Source organism: Medicago truncatula, chromosome 3 (genome assembly GCF_003473485.1).
Source record: "Medicago truncatula cultivar Jemalong A17 chromosome 3, MtrunA17r5.0-ANR, whole genome shotgun sequence".
Classification (NCBI taxonomy): Eukaryota; Viridiplantae; Streptophyta; class Magnoliopsida; order Fabales; family Fabaceae; genus Medicago; species Medicago truncatula.
Genome location: NC_053044.1, coordinates 48923785 through 48948799, shown reverse-complemented (window position 1 = coordinate 48948799; position 25015 = coordinate 48923785). Strand labels below are relative to the sequence as shown.

The window sequence follows — 25015 nt, the reverse complement described above, 5'->3', positions numbered from 1 at the left end:
CATTGAATGTACGTGTAAAATTCCTTCAAAAAAAAAATGTATGTGTAAAATAATTGTACACCGACAAAGTATACCAATTAAATTTTTTAATTAATACATTATGTGGTATACTTAATTTTTTTATTAAAAGAAAATCTAAGAAACTTCGCCTTCTTTCCTCTATAGTCTTCAACTCTTGATACCCATTCAAATTTTTGGTGAGAAGTGGTGGTCGTGAAGGATCCCTCGAATAAAAAATTATGGTGATTGAACGAAAAGAATTTAATTAGAGAAGGAAATGTGAATGTCAAAGCAGGTGGTGGGGATAACATTTCCCTTATAAGATAGTAAAAGAGTCAACACATTTGGGCTTACAGAGTTTGTTAAGACAGACCAACTAACAGTCAAGCCCGGTTCATTTTTTCGGTTCGGCCCGGAGTAAAATGAACGTAATTTGCCGTTTACTAACGCGAGGGAAGAAGATAAACGCTACAATACTTACATTGTCGGAGAAGGAATAAAAAATTGGTTCAGTTCACGTTTCAACATTCAACTACAGTTTCAATTAAGCATTTGGTTTTGCTCAAATTCAACATTGAGAGATGGAGATCGAGCTCAATGACTTGATCACCGATCTTCAATCTCTCAATCAATCCCTTCCAGATCCATCTCTTCGCGATGCCTTCCATAAGGTAATTCCACTTTTTTTTCTTCTTCTTCTTCTTCTCAATTATTCAATTATCCATGATCCAACCAATTCTGCATGCATTTTTTATTGTAATGAAATTCAAAATTAAATTGATCTTCTATGATAATTACATTTATCTATAATGTACAATGATTTCTGCTTAGAATTAGCTTGACTTGATTCGATTTCTATCTTTTGATTTGAAGATTCAATCACACGTTGAACATATTGCTGATCTTGTTAGGGCTCAACCTGTTCGCCGCACAAAAGTTAAGGTACTTGTGTGTTTGTGTTGTGATGGAGCATTTTTCATTTGATGCATTTGAAGTTTTTGCTGAATTGAATTGTTGTTACTGTGTTGAGCAGGATATGAGTGCTGAGGTTGTAGACAGCAATCCCTACAGTCGACTTATGGCGCTTCAGAGAATGGGAATTGTGGAGAATTACGAACGGATAAGGGATTTCTCCATTGCCATAGTTGTCTGTACTAATCTCCTCTTCTACCTTTACTTGCTTGCCATAGAATTAATTTTGTGATATAATAATGATTTGCATGTAAGCAAACTGTTCACTCACTATCACCGGAGCAATCATAATACCTAAAAAGTAAAAACTGTTTTTTTATTTTATTTTTTATTTTAATGTTTACTCTTGGAAATGAACAGAAAATTCTACTATTGAAGAAGTACATTGAATTTCTAATTTAATCTGGGAGACAACTTGCGATGAGCTACATTGTTATAAATCTTATTTATTTATTTACGGTGATTTTTATTTGAATGAAAGTAGAGTTATATGCCATTGGATATGTGGACCTATAAATTTGTATGTTGCTTTGTATTTTGTTAACCATTGCTACGATATCGTCTTTTGATTATGATTTAATTTGGGAGAGAAGACTTTGTTGGCGAGTATCCTTAGTCAAACTTGTATGGGACATAGTGTTGGGCTGTCAAGAACCAACACAAAAATAAATTAAGCGTAGGATGTGTAGTAAGCCCAGATAGAATATGATTAGAAATTAGAAATGACAACATTAGAAAGAGATGGTGGAAACTAGACTTAGGTGGTTTCGGCATGTAGATCAGATCAAGAGTAGTCAAACCAGCAGAGGCAGAGGGATACCTAGATAAACTATAAAAGAAACTATTAAGAAAGATCCAGAGGTTAATGAGCTGGATAGAAACATGGTATATGATAGAGCATTATGGCGCCATTCAATCCATGTAGCCGACCCCACTTAGTAGGATAAAGCGTGGTTGTTGTATTCTTAGTCAAACTTGTGTGTATGATTGCTGGAGATCCCAGTTTTATTTATACTTTAAAGCATTTAGGTTTGAAAATTTACTTCCCACATTTAATAAAGGAGATATAATCACACCAAGCTAGGAGAACAGGCAGTTCTGACTATTTTAGGGTTTTCTACAAATTCTTTAGGTTTCTGTTTCACATTTTGGTAATAAGTTCTCACGTTTGGTAATTCTTATGTAATCACAGGGAATAGGTGGTGTAGGAAGTGTAGCTGCTGAGATGCTAACAAGATGTGGTATTGGTCGACTTTTGTTGTATGATTATGACAAAGTGGAACTTGCAAACATGAATAGGCTCTTCTTTCGTCCTGATCAAGTGAGTACTCAAATCTTCATTTTCTTGTCTTCAAAATAAGAACGGGATATGATGGTTTTGTTGTTGTATATGTTTATTTTTGCAAAACCAAAAAATTGTATACATCTTTTATTTACAAACATTCGAAATTTGATCTGATATTATGGTGTTGTTTGATCTATGTGACAAATCTCACTTAATAGGAGAAGAATTTGGCGGTGGTTCTTGTATAAATTTTTATTATTTCCAAGCATTATGTCTTTTAAATTGAACGAGAAGTCATATAAGTAATCATTTGCACAAATTTTCTCTTCATACTTCATAGTTCGCGCAGAAAATTCCAATTTAAAAGTTTGATCTAGACTTATGTGCTGACTACATTATATATATAGGCTTCCAAAAGTAAAGTGTATTTTTTGGCTTTCAGGCTGGTATGACAAAGACAGATGCAGCTCTACAAACACTTTCAGATATAAATCCTGATGTTGTGCTTGAGGTAAGTATATTTTAATATTTGCATCCTCTGTGACTCATTCCATATGCCTACCATGTTACAAAGACGAATCTAGTATTTTTTGCATGCTGATATATTCACCCTTTCTCTTCATTTAGAGCTTTACACTGAATATCACAACAGTGGATGGTTTTGAAACCTTTATGTCATCTTTGAAAAATAAGTCATTTCGTCCTGATAAACAAGGTAGCGGTGTGGACCTTGTCTTAAGCTGTGTAGATAATTATGAAGCAAGAATGGCTGTTAACCAGGTATTTTAAGTTTTCATTTATCTTCTTTTCAGTTCTGCTAAGAGATTGCTGTGTGTAACTAACTTCCTATACACACTGCAGGCTTGTAATGAACTGAGCCAGACATGGATGGAGTCAGGTGAGCATTCTTAGCAAAGATAAAATGCTTAAAATTGGCCCTTAACCATCTTTATTGACGTGTGCAGAAAAGTAATGTAAAAATAACGTGATATAATTTAGTCTTAAAACTAGAACAGACACCCTTCTTTAAGACAATTCACAATGTAAATGAAGTTGTAACTGACAGATGTTTTCTTCCTCTTTGAAAGTATCCAGACCTTGACAAGTGGATGCATCTGTGTACATTTAGCTGGCATTGACTTTTTTTTTTTTTGAGTATTCGGTACTATCTCAGGGTGCATTACTTATCGAATACAAAGAGAGTTGTGCTTGCGCATTCTACTAGGATTATGCATTGCTAATTCTTGATGGCAGTTATACATGTCTCTATGAAAATATACTTATACTGAAACTCATGCGAAAAAAATTCAAACAGGTGTTTCCGAGGATGCCGTTTCTGGTCACATTCAGTTACTTATTCCTGGAGAAACGGCCTGTTTTGCATGCGCTCCTCCTCTTGTAAGTCTGTTTTTTTATTTGAAATTGGGTATTATTCACAATTGACAGTGGAATGCCTCAAAGGATTGGATTTAATTAACTTAGTCATATGTTGTCAAGTTTCAGAATGTCATCCATATGTGGACTATATTATTGTATTTTTTTAATAGCAAACTATGTATCCGGATATGTTCATGCATACTACATCTAACTTACGGACAATAGGTAACTGTTATGCAGTATGTACGAATACATGAAACATATGATTATGTTTTTCCTCTTAGGTTGTAGCATCTGGGATTGATGAGCGTACACTCAAGCGTGAAGGGGTTTGTGCTGCATCTTTACCAACTACCATGGTAAATTTTAATTCTATATCCTTTTTTTTACTATTAAAGTTAATATTGTTCTGAAGCTTTTAGTCTTATTATTATACTCGCATGACATGCCATTTATTATTTTTAGTGGCTTATTTAACGTTTCTTTAACATTGAGAATATGAGTATACTTTTTGATGGCTATGTTCTATGGACTTAGGAAATTTTGTTTAACTTTCCAGGGGGTTATTGCTGGGCTTCTTGTCCAAAACACACTAAAGTTCTTGTTAGGTTTTGGTCAAGTCTCTCCTTATTTGGTAAGTACTGCACTAGTGTTTGAACACCATTTATTTTCTTTTTTGTTGAGCATTGCAAATTATTCCTTCATTTTTTGTTCAAAAGATTGCGAAATATATTCTTTGAAGAGGAACCCAATGAGACCACCATGATTCGTAGGAATATAATAGCCTTATGATGACATCCCGTTTCTGTTTTCCTGTATGTAGGGATATAACTCTCTTAAAGATTTTTTCCCAACTATGCAAATGAAGCCAAACCCTCAATGTTCAAATGCAGCTTGCTTAAAACGACAGGTAAGGAATTTAGTTAAGTCCACGTTGCACATGATTTTATGATTGAAGTCATGTATTATCCTGTGTGCTTATTGAAACTATAAATGTTTCGTAGGGCGAGTACATTCTTGCAAAGCCAACAAGGGATGCTGCCGCAAAAGCAAAATTGGAGGCTGAAGGACCATTAATTGAAGAAGGTCCACTGCACGATGATAACGAATGGAATATAAGGTGCTTAATGATCTTTTCTACCGTTCATATACTTAGTTTTGTTTACTTAAGAGCTGTGTGATATACTATATAGATGTAATGAATATTATCATTAATCTGATCAACATCAAATATCAAGTAGTGTTGTTGTCATACAATTTTTTAGCCTTCACATTTACTGGTGGCTTTGTTAAAATTTTCAGCGTCGTTGATGATTGTGAGCCAGATGGTGCCAATACCAAAAGTTCAGGTATTTACTTCACTATATTCTTAAGTACCCTATTGATAAGCTTAATGGGTTTGCCCTTTACGACAAGTAAACTGAAATGGTGGAGTTCGTTAACGTTTATTAGCAATACTGACTCTAAAGCTCTTGATGTTTGGTTAATTCTTTCTTTTGAGCTACATGGGCTTGGTCAAGCGACTTTTGTTTCATCTAGCTCCTTCATGGAAATGTTTTCAGGAAATATGATGCTTTTTGTATTGCACCTTCACTGCAAAAGCAAACATCACTAACAGTTATTCATTTTGCCAGTTCATGTGTCTTTCGTGTCTCTTTAGTTTTTCTTAACAATATTTGTTGGAGAAAGAAACATTTATTTTTATTGCTGAAGGGTTCTAGATTTGTTTTAATTCTATTATTCATTTACAATTAGTATTTAAACTAGTAACCTCTTGTCCCTAAATCTATTACAGATGCCCTTCCTGAAGGTCTCACTCATGAACTTCCTACTGCGGATGAATTTCAGAACCTAGTCACTCGAGAAGCTCCAAGCAATGACAATGATGACCTTGACGAACTACGAAAGCAACTTGAAGCAATTAATTCTGCATAGTGTTGTCAGTTATGGTTTTTTCAAATTATCTACAGAAAAACTTTTGAGTTTTAATACTTCAGGCAAGCAGGTTTAACTATAATTTTTGGATTCAACTCTTCTATTTGACAGTTTTGCTTCGTTTAGATTGTTGGAAGTGATATACAAGTTGTCCGATTCACATGTTAAAATTATTTGGCCATATTGTCATATTGACGACTACAATGAAACATGCAATCTTCACCCAAAAAAGGAAGCTTGCAATTTCACATTTAAATTTTTTCACTAAAGTTTGTTGAATATCTTTATGTAGCTTTGATTTTTGTGTGCATCGAGGGTTGCAGCCACAGCACAGCAGCTGCAGTCCTTGACATCTTTAACAAAAATAAATAGTTTGAGACACCTCATAGTAATCAAAGTAACCTATACTATAACATTGTTACTTTGAGGGATTTAACTCTGGCTTCCAGCAATAGTGGTTGAACCCATATGGGAACTCATAGAGATCACCAAATGAAGTGAAAGGATATGTTTATAAACGCTTTAGCTTCTACATTGATTGTGATCACAAATATAATCGCAACAGATCTGATAATTTTTTATGATATCAAAAGATTACAACATGCCACATGCAAGAATAATATAGTGTTGCTGGGTGCACCAACGTATATACAATGATCATAATTCGAATTTGAGATTTTTCACTTTTTCACACCTACGACGATACAATGGCGGGAGCCTTGGCGCTAAACTACTAGAAAAAGTGAAAACAATGAAAAGGACAACAATTACGTGTATGTTTGTTTCAGCTTCTGCATCCTTTAAAAGCAATTCTGCTGGTTTCAAAAGTGAAAACTAACGATTCCAACATGTTTGGTTTAACTTCTCAAAATCAATTCTCATCTCTAAAAGCAATTCTAGGTGAAGCTACAATTCCTAACTTTGGAGTTAACTAGAATCAATTTTCCAATAAAATTTATATTTTGATTATTACAACCTATTATTTTCCTTTATTGTCCTTTATCAATCCTCCTTTTTTGCTTTGTATTTAATTTGATTTGATGAACCAAATTTAACTAGAAAATTTAACGAACCAAATTAACCTCCAGAAAATATTTATGGTTATGAGTTACCAAGTTTTGGATTTTTCTTTACGGCGTTTCCATTCAGATTTACTGTATTTTTTCTTTTACCTTTCTTTTAGGCTATATTTTTTTTATCATTTTTGGCAACTAACTTTAGTATTATTTAACTTAAATATATTTTATAAAAAATATATAAAATATATGAACAAATAATTGTAAAAAAATTGGTTTAACGATCGTATTTTTTATTTTTTAAATTAATATATAAAAATTTTATTTATTTAAATTAAAAAAATATATCTACATTTAATATTGATCTACATTGAACTATGCCTATTTATTTGTATTTAGCTATGTCTATTTTAGTACTTATACATTCAAAAACAATTTTGATCAAAAATATCCACATGACATTTAGTGGGTTTAATCAATTTTGCATTATTGTATCCAAACGTAAATCAATTATCTCAAAATCAATTCTTTCAAAATCAATTCTATCATAATCAATTATGTCATAATCAATTTTATCCAAAGATAAACCAAACACACACCGTTATGTTCTTTAAATCCATTTTTTCCTAATCACTACAGAGAAGATTTTTTGTCCCAAAAGTAAAATTATAACACGTGTAAATCTTTTGGGACAAATACATCTTCTCTAGATTGGGTTCCTTCATACTAGACAATTTTATTTATGCATGTATGCAATCAAATTACACTGTGATGCTTCTTTTTTAGATTGATTCCCTCATATTTTTAAAAATATCCATTTGATATGATTTGATTGGATACGCATGTAAAATAACAATTTACGCTACCGAGACATGAAATTTAGTGTCGTTTTATTTTATGACAATCACAATTTCAAATCTACTTATAATTTTTAGATAAAAAAAAAAAAGAAAAAAAAAGCAAAGAGATGGAATTATGCCACCAAGCTCAATGCACTCCCTTTTGAAGATGCCAATCGTCATAAACTAAAGACAAAAAATAAACATACTTTTACTATAGAGTTCAATTTAGGAGAAAACTTAGGTACAATTCCTTAGGTGCTTTTCGTATGGTTCTTAACTAAATTCACCATGATTTCCTCAAATTCATAATTTTCTCAATGTTTGTTATATCCAAAAAATATGTATTTTTAGTTAAGAACCATACGAAAAGCACCTAAGGAATTGTACCTAAGTTTTCTCCTTCAATTTATATACCTTGTTTTTTAGGTTTTTTTTTGGAGTTTGGAATAAGGGAAATTGTTTCACATTTTTTGAAAAAGTATTTAATGATGCATTTTTTTTATGTTGTCACATACATTAACGATTATGATAAAGTAGTATGTGTTTTTAACTCATTAATTAATATAATAAATTGATACAGTATATCTATATGCCATAATATAGCGACTCAAAAGTTTATTTGAGATAATCTAATTATTTGATCGAAAAAGCACAAAACTCAGGAGCTGTGTGCTGCTTCGCCCTTGCATTGCATCAGATACAAATTGGAGTCACAGTGAACTCTCCTTGCCGGAAAACACACCAGAGTTGTCCGTGTATCAGAAACTGTGAGGAATTCCTTCTAAATTTCCTTTTTTTTTTTAATAAATTAGAATTTTCCTTCCCTTCTCCTGTAGCATGCGATTCCACCGCGATGGTCACCCCTACAAAAGGCAACGCACTAATGATTGAATTGCGTCGCAGAAAGAAAGAGAGGGGTGGGGCTTACGATTGAAAAAGGTGCCTGGGAGAATCTGATTCCTATTCAAATCATAGTTGTTTAATGAATACGTTTGCTCAATTTCTGATACTACCCTTAATTCACACACTTATTGTTTCTTCAAATCTTCAACTTTTCTTATGAAACCAATGTACTGGGTTACTCATCATTTTTGAATTGTTTAATGGTTGGGGTACCACATACAATAGAAAAGATGACCTGTATATTATGCAGTAAGGAGAGTATATGAGATGGAGGATAGTTAGATCACTAGAGACAAAGACCTAGAAAAACTATAAGAGAAACTATTATGAAAGACTTTGAGATTAATGACTTGGAACCAAATAATATGGTTTATGATAGAACATTATGGCATAATTTGATCCATGTAGCCGGCCCCACTTAGTGGGATAAAGCTTGGTTGTTGTTGTTATTTTCTTATTTATTTTTTGAATGGTGTTCTTGTTGTTATTGATTGCTGTTGTCGCACCATATGAAAAAAAAAAAAAAAGTTATAGTCCATTCGAGTTTTAATTAGAAAAAACTCAAAATTAAACCCATAGTAAATAAGTAAGGTGCTGAAGCTTGCAATAATTGTATCTATAGTTCAATATTTATCTGTTTTTCTAATTTTGTAACTGGCTGTTGGAGTTATCAGCTTTTAGGCTTTACGAGCACTTCCCGTGGCTAATGTTGGGTTGGTTGAGTAGTGCGGCCTTGCCCAATATAGACTCTGCCATTTGGGACTTTATTGTCATTGTTACTTTACCATTCAAACCATTGAAATGACATTCTTGTCTACATGAGAAAGTGTGAATGATAAGTTAAATTCACCATGGTGTTTTCGTTCGTAGGGACAGCCGAAAGAGAATCCATTTATAATGAGGGAGCAATCTGAGAACAAGAGCAAGAGTGCCAAGCCTAAAACAGGCACAAAGGAGAAGAAGAAAAGTGAGTTTGAGTTCTGCAAGGTTTGCAAAATAAATCATGACCAAGGTCTTCGCCACAAGTATTTCCCTAAGCACAAACAATCCCTTTCCACCTTCCTCTCTCGCTTCAAAAACAAACTCTCCGATGTTCGCTTCTTCCTCAAAACACCTTCTCCTCTTACTCCTCAACTTGCTTCCGGCAATCGCTTCTGGTGTGTTTTCTGTGACCAAGATATCGATGAGCACTCCAGTTCTTTTGCCTGGTATCAATTTTTTGTTTTCAATTTATGAACTATTGTCCAGGTTTTCTTTAGCTAAATTGTAATGAACGTTCTCTTGTTCTCGAGGCAGTGAAAATGCGATTCGTCACCTAGCAAGTGTAGAACATGTGAATAATTTGAAGCACTTCTTTTGGAAATATGGTGGCACAGTGGATCAGCTGGATGTGTTTACAGTTTCTCATAATGACGTTGCAAAGGTGCCATATAAAATCTTATGTCTGTTTTTTAGGGATTTTTTTTTATTTTTTTTTATATAAAATAACTCATTATATAGAATGCATTTGCTCATCAAGTTACAAAAAAGCATTTGTTCATCATTTGTCATTTCTTTGCTAGTGCAGTGGGACAAGAGGTGCGCAAACCTTAAAAAAGAAGCTTCATTGCAAAGTGAGGAAAGTCCTGGAGCAGTTTTTGGACCTTCAAGTGATATCCATAATCAATCGAACAATGAAAATATTGATAGTTTTAAAAATAATATTTATTCCAATTCTGTGAACTCGAATGTTGTTTTGCCTTTACACTGCTACACAAATGAGTATCAGGTATCCTCTTCAGGTCACTCCGGAGTTGGAAATACTGGCCTTTTAGATATTGGTAAATCTTCTTTACCTTCGGAAGCATGCTCCAGTGCGAATACCCTTGCTTTGCAGGATTTTGCAGGTATGCTTACCCTGTCTATTGGAAATGTCATTCCTTATTCTTTACAATTATCGGTCACTTGCGGGATTTGTTAAAAAGTTGAGACTTATCTTCCGTGTGCTTATGCTTTGTGTCTCAGCTGAACGGAGAAGTCACAAACTCCCTTATAATAGTGGACAATGGTCAAGTGATGGATACTCATGTAATAAAGCGGTAAGTCTATGTGTTGGGGGGAAGAGGGGAGGGTTTCTTAGGCTTTGACTCTTCTGCTTGAGAATCTAACTATTGAGTTTCAGACTTTCAGCAATTGTTGGTTGGTGATTCATTGGTTTGTAAGATCAATGTATCTAAAGTTTTTCCTAAAGTTATCTAAAATTTTCTTGTCTTCATGATCAAGGATTATAGTTTGCTTCTCGCAATGCATGCTTGTATATTTTATAATCTCTAATTTCTATTTTCACATTATTCTGATTGTTGCTCCCCTCTTGCTCTGTAGCTTTCTAATGTCTAATTTAAACACTGATAAAGGCATTGCATTTCTTATGAATATAGCAGGTTCTTGATAATGGTAAAGTGGTCAGCGGAGAGAGCGGTCCGCAAGGTGTTCATCTATCTATAACTATATATTTTTCTTAAGTTCTTATAATTCTATAAAGTTGGGGAGCATGTGCCAATTGAATATGTAATTTTTCATAGCACTATTGCATTTGCACCTATGTGCAAAATATTTGAAGACTTGAATGCAGAAAAAAAAAGTTCTCTGTGGCATTATGACTTGCTCTTAGATAGATAACATTGAGGAGGCTGTGAATGTGATGGTAAACTAGTGTGCATGATGCATTGTCTACTAATGACTCTGCATTTTCAGGTATACAAATGCTCACCCGGATATCTTTTGTGCCTGCTGAAAATGGTGGTGGAAATGTTCATTCTGGAGCACCTCCGCCTTGGTTTGAAACAACTGAGGGAGTTCAGATGCATCCGAAGCCTGTTTTAGGAGACCTTGTCTCCCATTCAAACAAGTCAGGGAAGCACAAAAAGTTGAATCCTAAACGTGTTGGAGCTGCTTGGGCAGAAAAGAGAAAGATTGAAATGGAGATGGAAAAGAGGGGAGAGATTGTGAGGAACGAATGTGATGCCAACTGGCTTCCTAATTTTGGTAGAGTCTGGCAATCTGGTAGCAGAAGAGAATCCAGAAAAGAATTTGAAAAGGAGAAACAAGAGTTGTCAAATGTTGAAGCTCAACCTGAGATGCCAATCAAGATACAACCTTATGTTAGCAAAAGAATGGTGCGTTTTACATTCTAAATATTATGGGTTTGATTTGTTTCAAAACTGTCTGTCAAAACCAGTCTGCTTTGTGCCTGACCGAGCCCAAGCTTGGCATGTTTGGTATATGGGTTGCAAAATGGGCAGAGTCAGGGGCGGTTGGTTTTATATCAATGGGGTAGCATTTGCTACCCCAAAAGAAAAAAAAAATCTTGAATAATGTAGTATAGTTTTGTATGTAGCTACCCCATTGATATATTATTTGGCTACTCCAAACAATTTTTGTTGGTTTAAAGAGGGATGATATCAATAAAATATAGATAATCTATTTAGTTTAGTATCAATTATAGATAAATTGACTTAAAACTTCATAGAGCACAACTTTTATAAATAATTATTGTTAGATTTTATTTTCTTTGCTGTCGTTTCATTAAATATAAGTAAAAATTATCGTTATTGATTAAGTTCAATATATTAGTTTTTAAAATATATATATATTTTTTTGTATTTGGCCTCCTCATAAATATTGTGCTAGCTTCGCCGTTGGGCAGAGTGCTTCAGACTGATCACACCACCATGTCTAGAATGGTGGTATCAATTGTATACGGATAAACATTTTTGAAAGGGGTTTCTGGCTAACTAACCATGAGACAACTTACAGAGTCAGTAAAACTTTCTTTAAGAAACAAATATATTTTGATAGCAGGTTACTAGGTTAGCATGTCTGGCTTGTTTAAAGCTTAAATTAACAGTTTTTTTTTTTTTTGTTGTGAATTTTAACGTAATTAGTTTCTGTGTTTGTTTAATGAATAATTAATGATTTCTTTGGATTCTTCATCTTTTAAAAAAAAAAATAGTGCATAAAAGTTTCCTTAGCAGAATTGATCCTTATGACTCAGTTTGTTGCCTCTCTCTAGAGTGGCTTCATGACAAAAATACATAATTTTGAGGGTGAAATTTGAAAGAAACGCTGCTAATATGCGTATAATTTTATAGCTGTAACTTCAATCCAAGTTGCTGATCTATTGTCTAGGCCTTTCCTTCTGCAATGCACCTCTAAGTTATTATTTTCATATATGTGCATATATCATTCATCAATCTGTAAATATTTGAACATGTTCCCTTTTTCTTTGCAGCGGATGGATAATGGTGGCGATTAATGACTAAGCAAGTGGGTGAAATTTCTGGCGGCAAACATGTTCGGGGAATCAGCTTTAATGTATATACGCATTTCAGCATCTTTAACATTGGAGACTTGATGGAACTAACACAATGAAACATTGTGAGTTCATGTTGATCCTAAGGGGAAAACTGCAGTCATTGTATAGCATTGACCCACAACCACAACAATGGATCAGTAAAACATGTACACTCATTAAGCAACGGGTGAGGGTTGTTGGTCTGCATCAATGATTGTGATAATAGGGAATCCATTGTACATTTCATGTTATCATTTCTATCCGTTACCAACTAGTTTGACTACAAGGTTATAGTTGCCTATAAATGACCTGCAATAGGTCCGACTGTTGTCTGAATCATGCCATGATGGTAGCTTTATAGCACCAGAGGTTGATCGGCACAACGTATGTGCAATTACTGAATGTTTCATTTTTTCCAAACAGTGTGATTTTGATCATAGGACAATGTGTTCATAGTAGTATACAAAATACTGAGCTTGAGAAATTAAACTGCACTTATCTCTCTTTAAAGATGTTCTTTTTTTGGGCATTGACACGCATCTTTAAGATTGGTTCATTCTAAAAGCTGGAAGAAGACTTGTGGGGGGTTACTGGGTCATTTTCAAACACCGATCCATGTAGTTCATGAACTGTTGTCATTTCATAAAGCATGAAGAAGACTTGGCATTAAGATTTTCCAATTGCTCGATAGTTTTTGTTTTCGAAAAGTTTGAGTTATTTTTGTTTTGGAAAACTGACTTTTCTTCCATAATGTGAAACAAATATTCTGAAATCTTTAATATTATCTTAAGAGGAAATAATGAGCTCTAAAAAATTTAAAACAATTCCATCATGCAAGTCATTTTTTAATGGGGCACCTCAACAATTCTTATTAATCTATCATTCCCCTGTGCGGTTGCTCCTTTCCTTACGTTAATGTTTATTTACTTATACTGAAACCTTTATAGTAATCATGTTGTCCTTGTCTTAATCTGCTATTCTTTTGAAGGCATCTCTATATGGCATAATCATCTCTAGAAGATTGTTTTAAATTGTATGGGCAGATTTTTTTTATAATTGTTTATATAATAATAAGTTTTTTTTTTTTTTTTGGAACAAAAGAGGGCAAAAGTCCAAGAAGAAAACAACAAAACTAAACGAACATTCCGAGGCATGCAAGCGCCGAATCTGTCATCAAAGAGAATATTTTGAAGCTCTCTCGGAGGAGTCTCCATTACATGGAAATCAAAAGCGTTCAAAGTTAAACTAAAGTTAGCTAACCAATCGGCTGCTCTATTGCCTTCACGTCAAGTATGATTAATTTAAACATGCCAATTCATGTCTTTAAACTCACGGATGCGCCGAACCAAGGTAGGAGCACTCCCATTAATATTGCAATTTCCTGTTATCATGTCGACCAACACCTTGGAATCACTTACAACTTGAAGGTGAGTAATCCCCCGTCTCCGAACTAGCTCCAAACCCAAATACATGACCCACATCTCTGCATGAAACGCATCACAAGCTCCAATTTTACGAGCATAACTGATCAAACAAATGCCATTGCTATCGCAAAGAAGGCCACCACATCCGGAAAGGTTAATTGAGTTTTTATGCGCACCATCACAGTTGAGCTTGACCCAACCATCCTGAGGCCATTTCCATCCAATGAAAATAGTGTCCTTTTGATGAGACCATCCAGTCACATGTGTTTGTTCGCAACTATCAATCTCATTGCCATCTTGAGAATAACATTTGTTGGATTGTTTGGACATTGAAAATCTTCTTCAAATATGCTTTTGTTCCTCCACTTCCATAAGTACCAACACGCCACCATGAAAGCGGTCTGCCAACCTTTTTTGTGTGCTCCTGCAAATTTGTTGTTTAGGTTGTCGAATATCCAATCCCTGCAATTCAAAGAAAATAAATCAGTAATGTGATTAGATGCTAAAAGTATATAATAATAAGTTAATAATACCTGTAAAGTGTAAATGTCCATATAAAAATTTCTCAATGAAATGTATGTACATATAATATATGGTGTGAATTATAAGATGACTATTACTGTTAGAAATTTTTCATCTAAATCAGTTCATAGTTATTAAATTTAACTCAAAATCTCATCAAAATATGCTTGTAAAATATGCTTAGAAAAAGTGTTCAAAATAAGGCCAAGCACTATGTTGACATTTCATGAAGATTCTATAATGGTCATTTTCCATCAAGAATATATAATTCCCGGAGGGACGTTGCATAGCCAATAAACAAATACGGTGATGCTGTTGCCAATCGATAGCTGCACCTCAATAATCTAAGCCTAGCATAATTAAGAATAATTAATTGGTTCAAATTATAATTAAGCTTTAGTTTTTGAGTGTTGAAATTGAAAAACCCAATAATTAATAATACTCCAAACGAATAATCTGGAGAATATTGTGCAAACCGTGGTTAAGGCAATAGGAAGATACCATTACCACCATTTCACCATCAACTCCAATTCAAAATCATTGTTTCTTGATTACTTTGCAATAAGATTCACATCTTCAATTAAATAGTTTCTGAAGTAAGCTTTGATTAGGACATGTCTTGTGTTTAACATCTTCCTTCTGTTTCTTGTTTATGTGTATTTGTTTTGTTCAATTTTGTGATCCTCACATGATTGTGTCAATCTTCCAAAACCCACTTCTGATTTCAACAGGGCTTGTAAAAAATTAGACCTTTTTTTGTGGGTCATCTTTCTGTCTTCTACCCAAGATTTTATAAGGTATTAGGCACTGAAAAGTAGTTATCTTTTTGTTTTTGTAAGTGAAGATAAATATTAGTATGGGAACAAATAGCCAGGAGCATGAAATTTCAGAAGCAGGATCTGAGGTAAAGTTGTCACAATTCAAAGATATATTCAGTTAAAGTTTGTCCTTATATGATGTTTTTTTTTTTCAACCTCTAAAGCTTCAATAATTCAGAAGTTTACATACACTTAAATCTTTGTTAGGTAACTTATCCGGAGATTGTAGAAAATGAAGTCAAGGACGTTAAGAAAGGTGCAACACATAAAATAATTGCAGAAAGTTGCAAATCAAACAGCATGGTCTTAAAGGTAACTATGATGTTCCAACTTTTACTTTGTTTGTTGGTTGAGATTGTGTTATTGTACCAATTGAATTGAAGCTGAAAAATGGTGTGAATTGTATCAAAACAGAAAGGACATGCAATGATTCCAGCTCACATCATAGCTGAAGCGATATCAACTATCCGCGAATTCGATATTAGATGGTCAGGTCCAATCACACCAAAAGAAATGGAATATGTTGAACAGTATGTTCTAGCAAAGTATCCAGAATATTCAAGGTTGATTGAAGGAGATGGAAATGGGATAGACATGTCTACCTTTATCATCAATGAAGAACCGTTAGATGAAAAGGGAAAGTCACCAAGAGGGACTCCAAGTCCTAGAGATTCTTCTTCATATACATTTGGTAGTAGTCTACCTGAGTCTGATAGGGCCAAGATTCAACTAGAGCAATCAAGGTTACTTGATATTCTCAACAAGAAATCCTCATTTACCGGAAGTTTCATATCGATCCCCGAAATTCAAGCTCAAAATAAGGTTTTGAAGCATTACGGTTTGACAGATGACGAATACCTTGTTCTCTTCACTCCAAGCTACAAGGATGCTATGATGTTGGTAGGAGAAAGTTACCCTTTTATTAAAGGAAACTACTACATGACCATTCTTGATCAAGAAGAAGATTTTATAAAGGAATTTGCTTGTTTTAAGGAGTCAAAGGTAATCCCTGCACCAAAGACTTGGTTGGACTTGAGGATTAAAGGGTCTCAGTTAAGTCAAAACTTTAGGAGGAGGTGTAAAATCAGTCCAAAAGGCTTATTCTCTTATCCAGCAGATGCTAGTGGAACAATGCATTGGATCTCAGAGGCTCACAGGAACAATTGGCATGTGCTGCTTGATGCATCTGCTTATGTAGTTGGAAAGGATCGGCTGCATCTCGCGCTTCACCGCCCTGATTTTGTGATCTGTAGTCTTGATAACAACACTCATTCCAGTAATACTAATTCCAATCCTTCAAGAATCACTTGTCTTTTAGTCAGAAAAGAATCCTTTGACACATCAGCTGCTTCATCTCAGGTAGTTGAATGAATGTTAATTGGATGACACAGCTGAAGTTTGAACTGCAGAAAGGAGATGTGAATTTCCCTGTCGTACTTTGTAGAATGAATAAATTAGCACATATAAATAGAATACCACTTATTAGTTACTGCTTTGGATGCATATGTATTCCAAAATCATCTGGGTTGTTTGTATTTTTATGTTTAATTAATTGAGGTATTGGTTTGTCTATTTTAACCAAACCCCATTTTTTCTTATCAGTTAAATGGTTTTCAAGACTTTTTATTTTATGTCTTACTGTAAACATCATAGTGCAACTTGGAATGTACCAAAATGCAATTTATCTTTTGGTATGCTCTTTTGTTTTATGCTTAATGTGTAGCAATCAAATCAAGCTCTTAGATTCTCATATAACTATAAAGTTGTCCCTTTTGCATATACCAGCCATTCTGATTTATCAGCAAGATAGAAAAATTGGTCAAGCAAGTACAAATCTTAGTTAACTGAGTGGTGCCACATTAATCTGTGCTGGCATCTTGATTCTAAAACGTGCAGACCAAGACAACAATGTTGTCCATGAAGCTGATTAATCGAATGGTAAATTTGTTGAAGCTAAAAGTTAATTGAATACTAAAACGGAAATAAAACTAGATTCAATATTCACTCTAATAGGATCTTTGTCTCATTTTCAAAATGAAATCAGATTTTATTCGAATTCTAAGACTAGAAGTGCTACTACTATCTCTGACTTCAACCTCAAACTCACTACGGCAAATAAAAACGGTGGTACAACAACAGCTATGGCACTCTACAAAGACACATGCCATCAAAATTACTACAAAAGCACAAACTAAACTAGGATGCTTAGCTTACTAAATGTCAAATCATGCAACTATGATAACAATAATTTTATATATTGTACAAAACAACACACAAGGAATATATCATATCTCGTTTTGCTCGAGCAATCAATAACTCCTTCTTCCATCACCCTCCGTGATCACATCCTTGAATGAACCATTACTAGGAATCATTGGCAATACATGTTCTTGATGAGGTACAATGACATCAAGAAGATAAGGACCGGGAGTTTCCAACATTTTCTGAATAGCTTCTCTAAGCTCTTCCTTCTTGGTCACACGAGCAGCCGGTATTCCACAGGCATCAGCAAATCCAAGCATGTTAGGGAAAATCTCATCCTCCTTAGAAGGGTCACCAAGATAAGTATGAGCTCTATTTGCCTTGTAGAATCTATCCTCCCATTGAACAACCATACCCAAATGTTGATTATTCAACAACAGGATCTTAACCGGAAGATTCTCTACTCTTATAGTAGCTAACTCTTGAACGTTCATCATAAAACTACCATCCCCGTCAATATCAACGACAATTGCATCAGGGTTAGCAACAGCAGCACCGATAGCAGCAGGTAATCCAAAACCCATGGCACCAAGTCCACCAGAAGTTAACCACTGCCTAGGTCTCTTATACTTGTAAAACTGAGCAGACCACATTTGATGCTGTCCAACACCAGTACTAACAATAGCGTCACCATTCGTCAACTCATCAAGCACCTGAATAGCATACTGAGGCGAAATAGCATCCTCAAATGTCTTAAAACCAAGAGGAAATTTTAACTTCTGCACATTCAACTCCTGCCTCCATGCCTCAAAATCAAGCTTCCCCTTGATTCCTTTACTCTCCAAAACTCTATTAAGACCTTCCAACGCCACCTTCATATCCGCACAAATCGACAGATGTGGAATCTTATTCTTCCCAATCTCAGCTGAATCAATATCTATATGAACAATCTTAGCCCTACTAGCAAAAGCTTCTAACTTTCCAGTAACTCTATCATCAAACCTAACCCCAAAAGCAAGCAACAGATCACTATTATCAACAGCATAATTAGCATAAACAGTTCCATGCATACCCAACATTGAAAGAGAATGTTCACCTCCAATAGGATAACTACCTAATCCCATCAAAGTACTAGCAACAGGAACACCAGTTAACTCCACAAACCGCTTCAATTCATCACTAGAATTCAAACAACCACCACCAACATACAAAACAGGTTTTTCAGATTCTAACAACAACCTCAAAACCTGTTCTAACTGAGCCTCACCAGGAATCTTAGGTAACCTGGATAAATAACCAGTTAGCTTAATGGGCTCGGACCAATTCGGAACAGCGAGTTGTTGTTGAACATCTTTGGGTACATCAATGAGAACCGGGCCGGGGCGGCCGGAAGTTGCAAGGAAAAACGCTTCTTTGACAACCCTAGGAATATCTTCAACATCAAGAATGAGATAGTTATGCTTTGTGATAGATCTCGTTACTTCAACTATAGGTGTTTCTTGAAAAGCATCAGTTCCGATCATTCTCCGGGGAACTTGACCGGTAATAGCGATGAGAGGGACACTGTCCATCAAAGCATCGGCGAGGCCGCTGACTAAGTTGGTGGCACCGGGACCAGAGGTGGCGATACAAACGCCGGGAAGACCGGAGGAGCGAGCGTAGCCTTCGGCGGCGAAGACACCACCTTGTTCGTGACGGGGGAGTATGTTACGGATGGTTTTGGAACGGGTGAGAGCTTGGTGGATCTCCATGGAAGCGCCGCCAGGGTAAGCGAAGACGTTGGTAACGCCTTCGCGTTCTAAGGCTTCAACGAGAATGTCGGAGCCTTTTCGGGGTTGGGTGGAGGAGAAACGAGAGGTGAAAGGCTCATCGACGGTGGTGGTGGTGGAAGGTGGTGCTGTGAAGGGTTTGAGGGAGCATGAGATTCCGATAAGAGAGTGAGTGGTTTTTGGTTTGTTGAGAATGGGAGAGAGAGGGAATGTGAGTGTGGTGGTGCGTTTAGGGAAAGGAGGGTGCGAATGGAAAGGAGATCTGGAAGGAGTAGTAGTGGTGGTGGCTGCCATGGTTGAAGTGAAGGCAGAGTGTGAGAGTTTGCAACTGTGAATCAGGGTCGTTGTCTTGTCTTGTTTTAAGATTGTTTTTGTGAGACTGAGAAATGTTTTGTTTCTTTTTTACTTTCTTGCCCTTGTCTTTTTGCTGCTGCTTTGGTTAAGATTGTAAACGTACTTATTTTATTTGTGGTTCCCCGCGTGATAATCATCATCTGGGTGAAAATATTTGTAGTTGTATATTCTTTTCTCTTTTTTAGAATAAAAATATCTAAAATGAGAAGATGTTGATTTTAATATAAAAAATAAAATATTTTCCCTATTTTACAACGAAGTAAACTAAATCTCAGTGGTAAAAAACTAATCATCATCCCATGTTCATTTAATTAATGATGTATGTGGTATTGTATCGAACCAGCCCAAAAGTAAAGTAAAGAAATCAATCCCTGACATTTTAGTATAGCCTAATCCAAAGCAATGGGAGAAGAAAATAGAATTAACTATGTAAACAACAGCCGTATGACGAAGGCCAACAAGGGAGCAAAAGCGAAAAATGATTAATTCATTTATAATAGAAAATGTTTGAATCTAGAAGACCTAGCTCAACTGGTAAAATACCGAAATTGTTAGGCCGGATGTTATGATTGGGGTTCGAACCCCGATACCTCCACTTGTGTGTGTGAGTTTATAATGGTTTTGCCATTTCGTCTATCTACCAAAAAAAAATAGAAAATGTTTGATTATAAAGCAACTAAAATAGCTTTTAAATTAATTGATTTTGCTTAAAAGTTTGTTGAATATAAATCGAACTACTATTATATATTTGCTTTCACCTGATCCAATTAAAAATCAAAAATAAAATAAACAAATAAACCAGACTTCAACCTTTTTTCTTTTGGTCGATCTTCAACCTTTTTCTTTATAGCATTAGGAAAAAACCTTATCCTTTATTAAAAAAAATAAAAAAGGCTTTATGAGTTAATTTTTTTTGGATTAAATATGCTTTTGGTCCCTATAAATATATCAGTTTTTCGTTTTAGTCCCTCTAAAATTTTCCTTCAACTTTTAGTCCCTATAAAGTTTTCAATCACTACTTTTGGTCCCTATTTTTAAGTTAAGATTTGTATTTTTTTAATAAAATTGTGCAGAAATGTGTAGAATATTGTAAAAAATATTCTCCCAAAAAATTAGAAATTTTTTAACAAAACATAAATTAATTATGAATTTTTAACCGTCAAACATATAAAAATTCATATTAAATTCATGTTTTGTTAAAAAATTCTAATTTTTTTTTGAAGAGATTCTTATAATATTATGAATTTTTGTGCAAAATTTTATTCAAAAATATGTATTCTACATATGAGTTTACTTTAAAATAGGGACCAAAAGTGAAGATGAAAAAATTTTTAGGGACTAAAAGTTGAAGGATAATTTTAGAGGGACTAAAACGAAAATTTGGTATATTTATAGGGACCAAAAACATATTTAACCTTTTTTTTTTTAAAGTGCGTCATCTTAAGATTCTATTTTATTGCTTTTCTTTTCCACGAATGGCAGTATAAATAGTTAGACAATTGCTTTTTTGACATTCAGAAGTTCTTAACAATACAAGTAAAATATTTCCAGCGGTAGTTAACTACCGTTAAGTCATAACTAGAAAACTGACGGCAGTTAACTGCCGCTGGATTTTTTAATCTTTTGTGTTCCTAGGACATTTTTCAATGCAACGGTCAAACAGTTAACGTCAACTAACAAAAGCTTCTATCAAAAAAATCAACAAACAAAAGCCTTCAATCTAGTTTCGTTTTTTTTTTTTTTTATAAACAATCTTTTTTTGAAGAAATAAACAATCTAGTTTACGCTGAATCATGTTAGATCAAAACTTTTTTTTTTAAATGCATAAGACTGGTGTTTTTTTTAGAAGTTTTAGCAGCTAAAAATGTCAAAATCACCTTAGACGATAGATAAAGTCATTTGAAGTAAACAAATAATATTTATATTGCTATTATTATATTAAAGTTTATATTTTATGTACGTTAAAACATTTAGTTTTTTAACTAAAAATACTTTGTTAATTTAAACATATTAGCTTACGTTAAGGTTAAACATGGCGTACAAATTAAAAATCGGGTTCAAAACTTCAACTCAACGCAACACACATAAAATAATAGGTTAAACATGTCGGCGGAGGCAACCCTTTTTACCACCCCTCCTAATAGGTCATACTATGCTTTCAAATAATGCCAAACACATGTTCAAAAATAAGCCTATAACAAATAACACTAGTTACATTTGAGTCATGAATTTTTTTGCATCATATCATACTTAGGTCTTCCAAAGTTTAGTTTATCCTAACTTATTTCCACTTATATCACACACTTTTTTTTTTGAAAGGCCGCCGAAGGGCACTAAGGCTCAAGAAAAGAACTAGAAACCCAATGACACTAGGTACAAGTATAATCTAGATAAAGGCATGCTACATAAAATTATGAAGAAAAAAAAAAATTATAAATTGGTCTTGTGATGATTGACCGAAATTTGCTAATAAATCAGCAAGTTGGTAGGCTTCAACGAGCACATGCACATTGATACAGATGAGTTCAATCACATACATTCTCAATATGAATGGTCCTCATAATACCTCCACAAATAACATGCAAATTTGAATCATGAACCTATCACGGTTTAGGTCTAGGGGATACAAAAACATTTAGGATGACGCCAACGAATGATAGTATGAGTCCTCTCTACTTCATCAAAGATTAAACTTATTTTTCAAGTAATCTAATAGCTAAAAATTCATTTTTAAGATGAATAAGTGGACTCTTCATGATTCAAACTTTAACCTCTATATATACTATGCAGTATTCTTCAAACAACTAAGTTAAACTCACGGAACAACACAACATTAAACTTATTGCACACACTGGCTATGTCTTCCACTGTGCGAAAATTCAGATGTCTTTCCTTAAGATTACTATTATAAGCTATGAAGCTTGTATATGGATACGGGTGCGAGTACGATACGATACGGGTACGCGGATATGCGAATTTTTTAAAATTTAGGATACGATATGGCTAAGATATGTTAACAAAATTTTTATATTAAAACTTATATGTATGTAAAATACTTGAAGAAAATAAACATTGATTAAAAGAACCCAACACAAATTTTATCTAATGTTGATTAACTGAATCACCTCTCTCGTTACCTTCATCCACAAGAAGTATAATTTTACGTGATTCATCGAGAAACAATTCTAGTGATGCATATCTAAAATTGAATCATATACATCTCTATTGAATGTTTACAACATTGTCTAACTTTTTTACTCTTCATCTTTTTATAGGATCCTGAAGTATAAATATCCTTCTGTATCTGTGAAGTATCGTATAATTATTCGTTAAAAAAAAAATTAAAATTTAAATAATTAATTTCAATACTTCGTGGATGCGTATCGCGAGTATCCGTGGAGTATCGGTATCCGATACGTATCGGATACGAGTACGTCTCCGTTTTGAAGTATCCAGATTTCATAGATCATGAAACTGCAAATGTTTTATTTGTTCATTTACTTTCTTTACCTTATCACTCTGTCTGCAACGTTTGTTGTTGTGAGGGTATAACAATAATTGTAGGAGATGAGGTCTCATTAATTCATCAATATAATAATGTTAAATAAGTTTTTAGTCCCTAAAAATTTAGTGAATTTTAATTTTAGTCCTTAAAAAATAAAATGGATTTTTTACTCTTCAAAAAATATATGTTTTGCTTTTGGTACTTGATGGGCATATTTTTGACATATTTTTAACATGTTATGAACCTGATTTGGAGATATAAGGGTTGAACATTATGTAAAAAAAAAAATAGGGGTTGAACATAATAGTTGGACATAATTTATATACATCTTAAACATAAAAGGGTCTTAAACTTAGCATTAAAATGAAATTAAATTACCCATTAAGGACCTAAAAAAGAATAAAAATATTGGAAGGTGAAAACATCCCATTTTATTTTTTAAAAACTAATATCAAAATTCGCTATATATATTTTTAGAGAGAAAAAACTAATTTTAACCCATTATTATATTTTTAATGGATGGATGACCATAGAGTATCCAATCTATCTAAAAAAAGTATGGTTTTGAGTCTCATTTGATGTATATAAATGTTTAGATAAAGATGTATATAAATGTTTAGACAAACTTTGAGATCAAATTTGGACATAGGGAAGTTAATTTTCTTTTTTAAGATGAATTTTCTTTTACATTTTTTTAATAGTTTAAAATATTAAAATTTCATTCCCATATTTTGGTATTACTAACTTTAATAAATAACTATTGTAAAAAACTTGAATAAATAATTAAATATCTATACAAGTGAGTGGTGTTATTAGAGCTGGCAAATGGACTATCACAATCCGCCTCGGTTCAATTGACCACCATATATAAATGGGCTAAAATAGATCGGCGGCCGTTTAACTGAATGGACCGTCAAAGTTGAGTCTCATCTAAATATTAATGGAATTTAGGACCCGTTTGGCCATCCCAATCCATAGTCAAATATTATAATTTTATTTAGAAAAAATACAATGTACAATTTAAATATTTATTGAGAAACCAAAAACAAATGTAACATTTAATGATTTAAATTCTTATCGTAGTGATGCCCATGCTATTATTTTTGTTAAGTAAAAATAATTTTTTTTATCGAATACCACGTGAATAATTGTTCATGAAAGCTACTACCAGAGAATGGTACTACACTACTACTCTTTCACAAAAAAAAAAAAAAAAAAAAAAAAAAAAAAAAAAAAACAGAGGGAGAATGGTACTACTCTTGGTAAAAAAAGTTGGTACTCACTCTCGTATAGATGGGACCTATGATAGTTATAATGATAATAATAATAAACATAAATTAAGACTTTAACCCCGGTTGTTATCATGACAAGTTTATTTTTGACAAAAAAATAACTTGTCAATTAGCCTGGTAGATAGGCATCTGGTTTGGTTAAATAAATTTTTAAGTTGAATTTTGAGAATAAAATGAACTTCCAAATTAATCTATGTTCCTATTCGGTGCAATAAGGACACCCCAATCATCACGAATTTTATAAAGCTGAAACTTTAGTTCCATTATTTCTTCTAATTATTTAAGGCTCCAACATGCAAGTTTAGATCTCCGTTCTCTAAGAAAAAATATATTAATCTCTAAATTTTCTAGGTAAATTGCTAATACATATGCTTGTATCCATTATCATTTATCGGATAATTTTTTGTTTTGACGACAATAACAACCAAACCCTATCTAATTAAATGAGATCGGTTACATGTATACA

At 33.7% G+C, this 25015-nt stretch overlaps 4 protein-coding genes across 5 annotated transcripts; 3 read left to right on the top strand and 1 right to left on the bottom strand.

Annotated features, from left to right (window-relative positions):
• Positions 1–463: 463 nt before the first annotated feature.
• LOC11431238 (ubiquitin-like modifier-activating enzyme 5) lies at positions 464–5825 on the top strand. The gene is made up of 14 exons (XM_003602762.4): positions 464–671; positions 874–942; positions 1034–1147; positions 2165–2293; positions 2700–2768; positions 2885–3037; positions 3119–3155; positions 3573–3655; positions 3919–3993; positions 4194–4268; positions 4458–4544; positions 4639–4754; positions 4937–4983; positions 5430–5825. Exons 1-14 carry the CDS (start codon positions 582–584, stop codon positions 5567–5569), a joined length of 1284 nt encoding a protein of 427 aa, XP_003602810.1. The 5' UTR covers positions 464–581; the 3' UTR covers positions 5570–5825.
• Positions 5826–8168: 2343 nt separating this feature from the next.
• On the top strand, positions 8169–13192 carry LOC120575723 (TITAN-like protein). Of its 2 annotated transcripts, XM_039831741.1 has the most exons (8): positions 8169–8366; positions 9201–9538; positions 9627–9753; positions 9898–10216; positions 10335–10408; positions 10748–10796; positions 11064–11485; positions 12601–13192. In XM_039831741.1, the coding sequence occupies exons 2-8, from the start codon at positions 9228–9230 to the stop codon at positions 12622–12624; spliced, it is 1326 nt and encodes a 441-aa protein (XP_039687675.1). In that variant the 5' UTR covers positions 8169–8366; positions 9201–9227; the 3' UTR covers positions 12625–13192. The 2 variants fall into 2 exon arrangements, with proteins under 2 accessions (XP_039687675.1, XP_039687676.1); XM_039831742.1 differs by lacking the exon at positions 8169–8366 and having other exon boundaries at positions 10751–10796.
• A 1891-nt stretch (positions 13193–15083) lies between these two features.
• On the top strand, positions 15084–17111 carry LOC120575722 (uncharacterized). Its single transcript, XM_039831740.1, has 4 exons — positions 15084–15424; positions 15459–15513; positions 15635–15739; positions 15842–17111. The coding sequence occupies exons 2-4, from the start codon at positions 15466–15468 to the stop codon at positions 16796–16798; spliced, it is 1110 nt and encodes a 369-aa protein (XP_039687674.1). The 5' UTR covers positions 15084–15424; positions 15459–15465; the 3' UTR covers positions 16799–17111.
• A 316-nt stretch (positions 17112–17427) lies between these two features.
• Positions 17428–19817, bottom strand: LOC11425585 (acetolactate synthase, chloroplastic). Its single transcript, XM_003602758.4, has one exon. It carries the CDS (start codon positions 19690–19692, stop codon positions 17737–17739), a length of 1956 nt encoding a protein of 651 aa, XP_003602806.1. The 5' UTR covers positions 19693–19817; the 3' UTR covers positions 17428–17736.
• Between the last annotated feature and the right edge of the window lie 5198 nt (positions 19818–25015).

Bases quoted from the DNA above. Each gene is read 5' to 3' on its own strand.
- LOC11431238 (XM_003602762.4), top strand. From the start codon at position 582: ATGGAGATCGAGCTCAATGACTTGATCACCGATCTTCAATCTCTCAAT. The intron at 2,769-2,884 runs GTAAGTATATTT...CTCTTCATTTAG, and splicing joins ATCCTGATGTTGTGCTTGAG to AGCTTTACACTGAATATCAC. The intron at 3,656-3,918 runs GTAAGTCTGTTT...TTTTCCTCTTAG, and splicing joins TTGCATGCGCTCCTCCTCTT to GTTGTAGCATCTGGGATTGA.
- LOC120575723 (XM_039831741.1), top strand. From the start codon at position 9,228: ATGAGGGAGCAATCTGAGAACAAGAGCAAGAGTGCCAAGCCTAAAACA. The intron at 9,539-9,626 runs GTATCAATTTTT...TTCTCGAGGCAG, and splicing joins CACTCCAGTTCTTTTGCCTG to TGAAAATGCGATTCGTCACC. The intron at 10,409-10,747 runs GTAAGTCTATGT...TTATGAATATAG, and splicing joins GATACTCATGTAATAAAGCG to CAGGTTCTTGATAATGGTAA.
- LOC120575722 (XM_039831740.1), top strand. From the start codon at position 15,466: ATGGGAACAAATAGCCAGGAGCATGAAATTTCAGAAGCAGGATCTGAG. The intron at 15,514-15,634 runs GTAAAGTTGTCA...AATCTTTGTTAG, and splicing joins TTTCAGAAGCAGGATCTGAG to GTAACTTATCCGGAGATTGT. The intron at 15,740-15,841 runs GTAACTATGATG...GTATCAAAACAG, and splicing joins CAAACAGCATGGTCTTAAAG to AAAGGACATGCAATGATTCC.
- LOC11425585 (XM_003602758.4), bottom strand. From the start codon at position 19,692: ATGGCAGCCACCACCACTACTACTCCTTCCAGATCTCCTTTCCATTCG.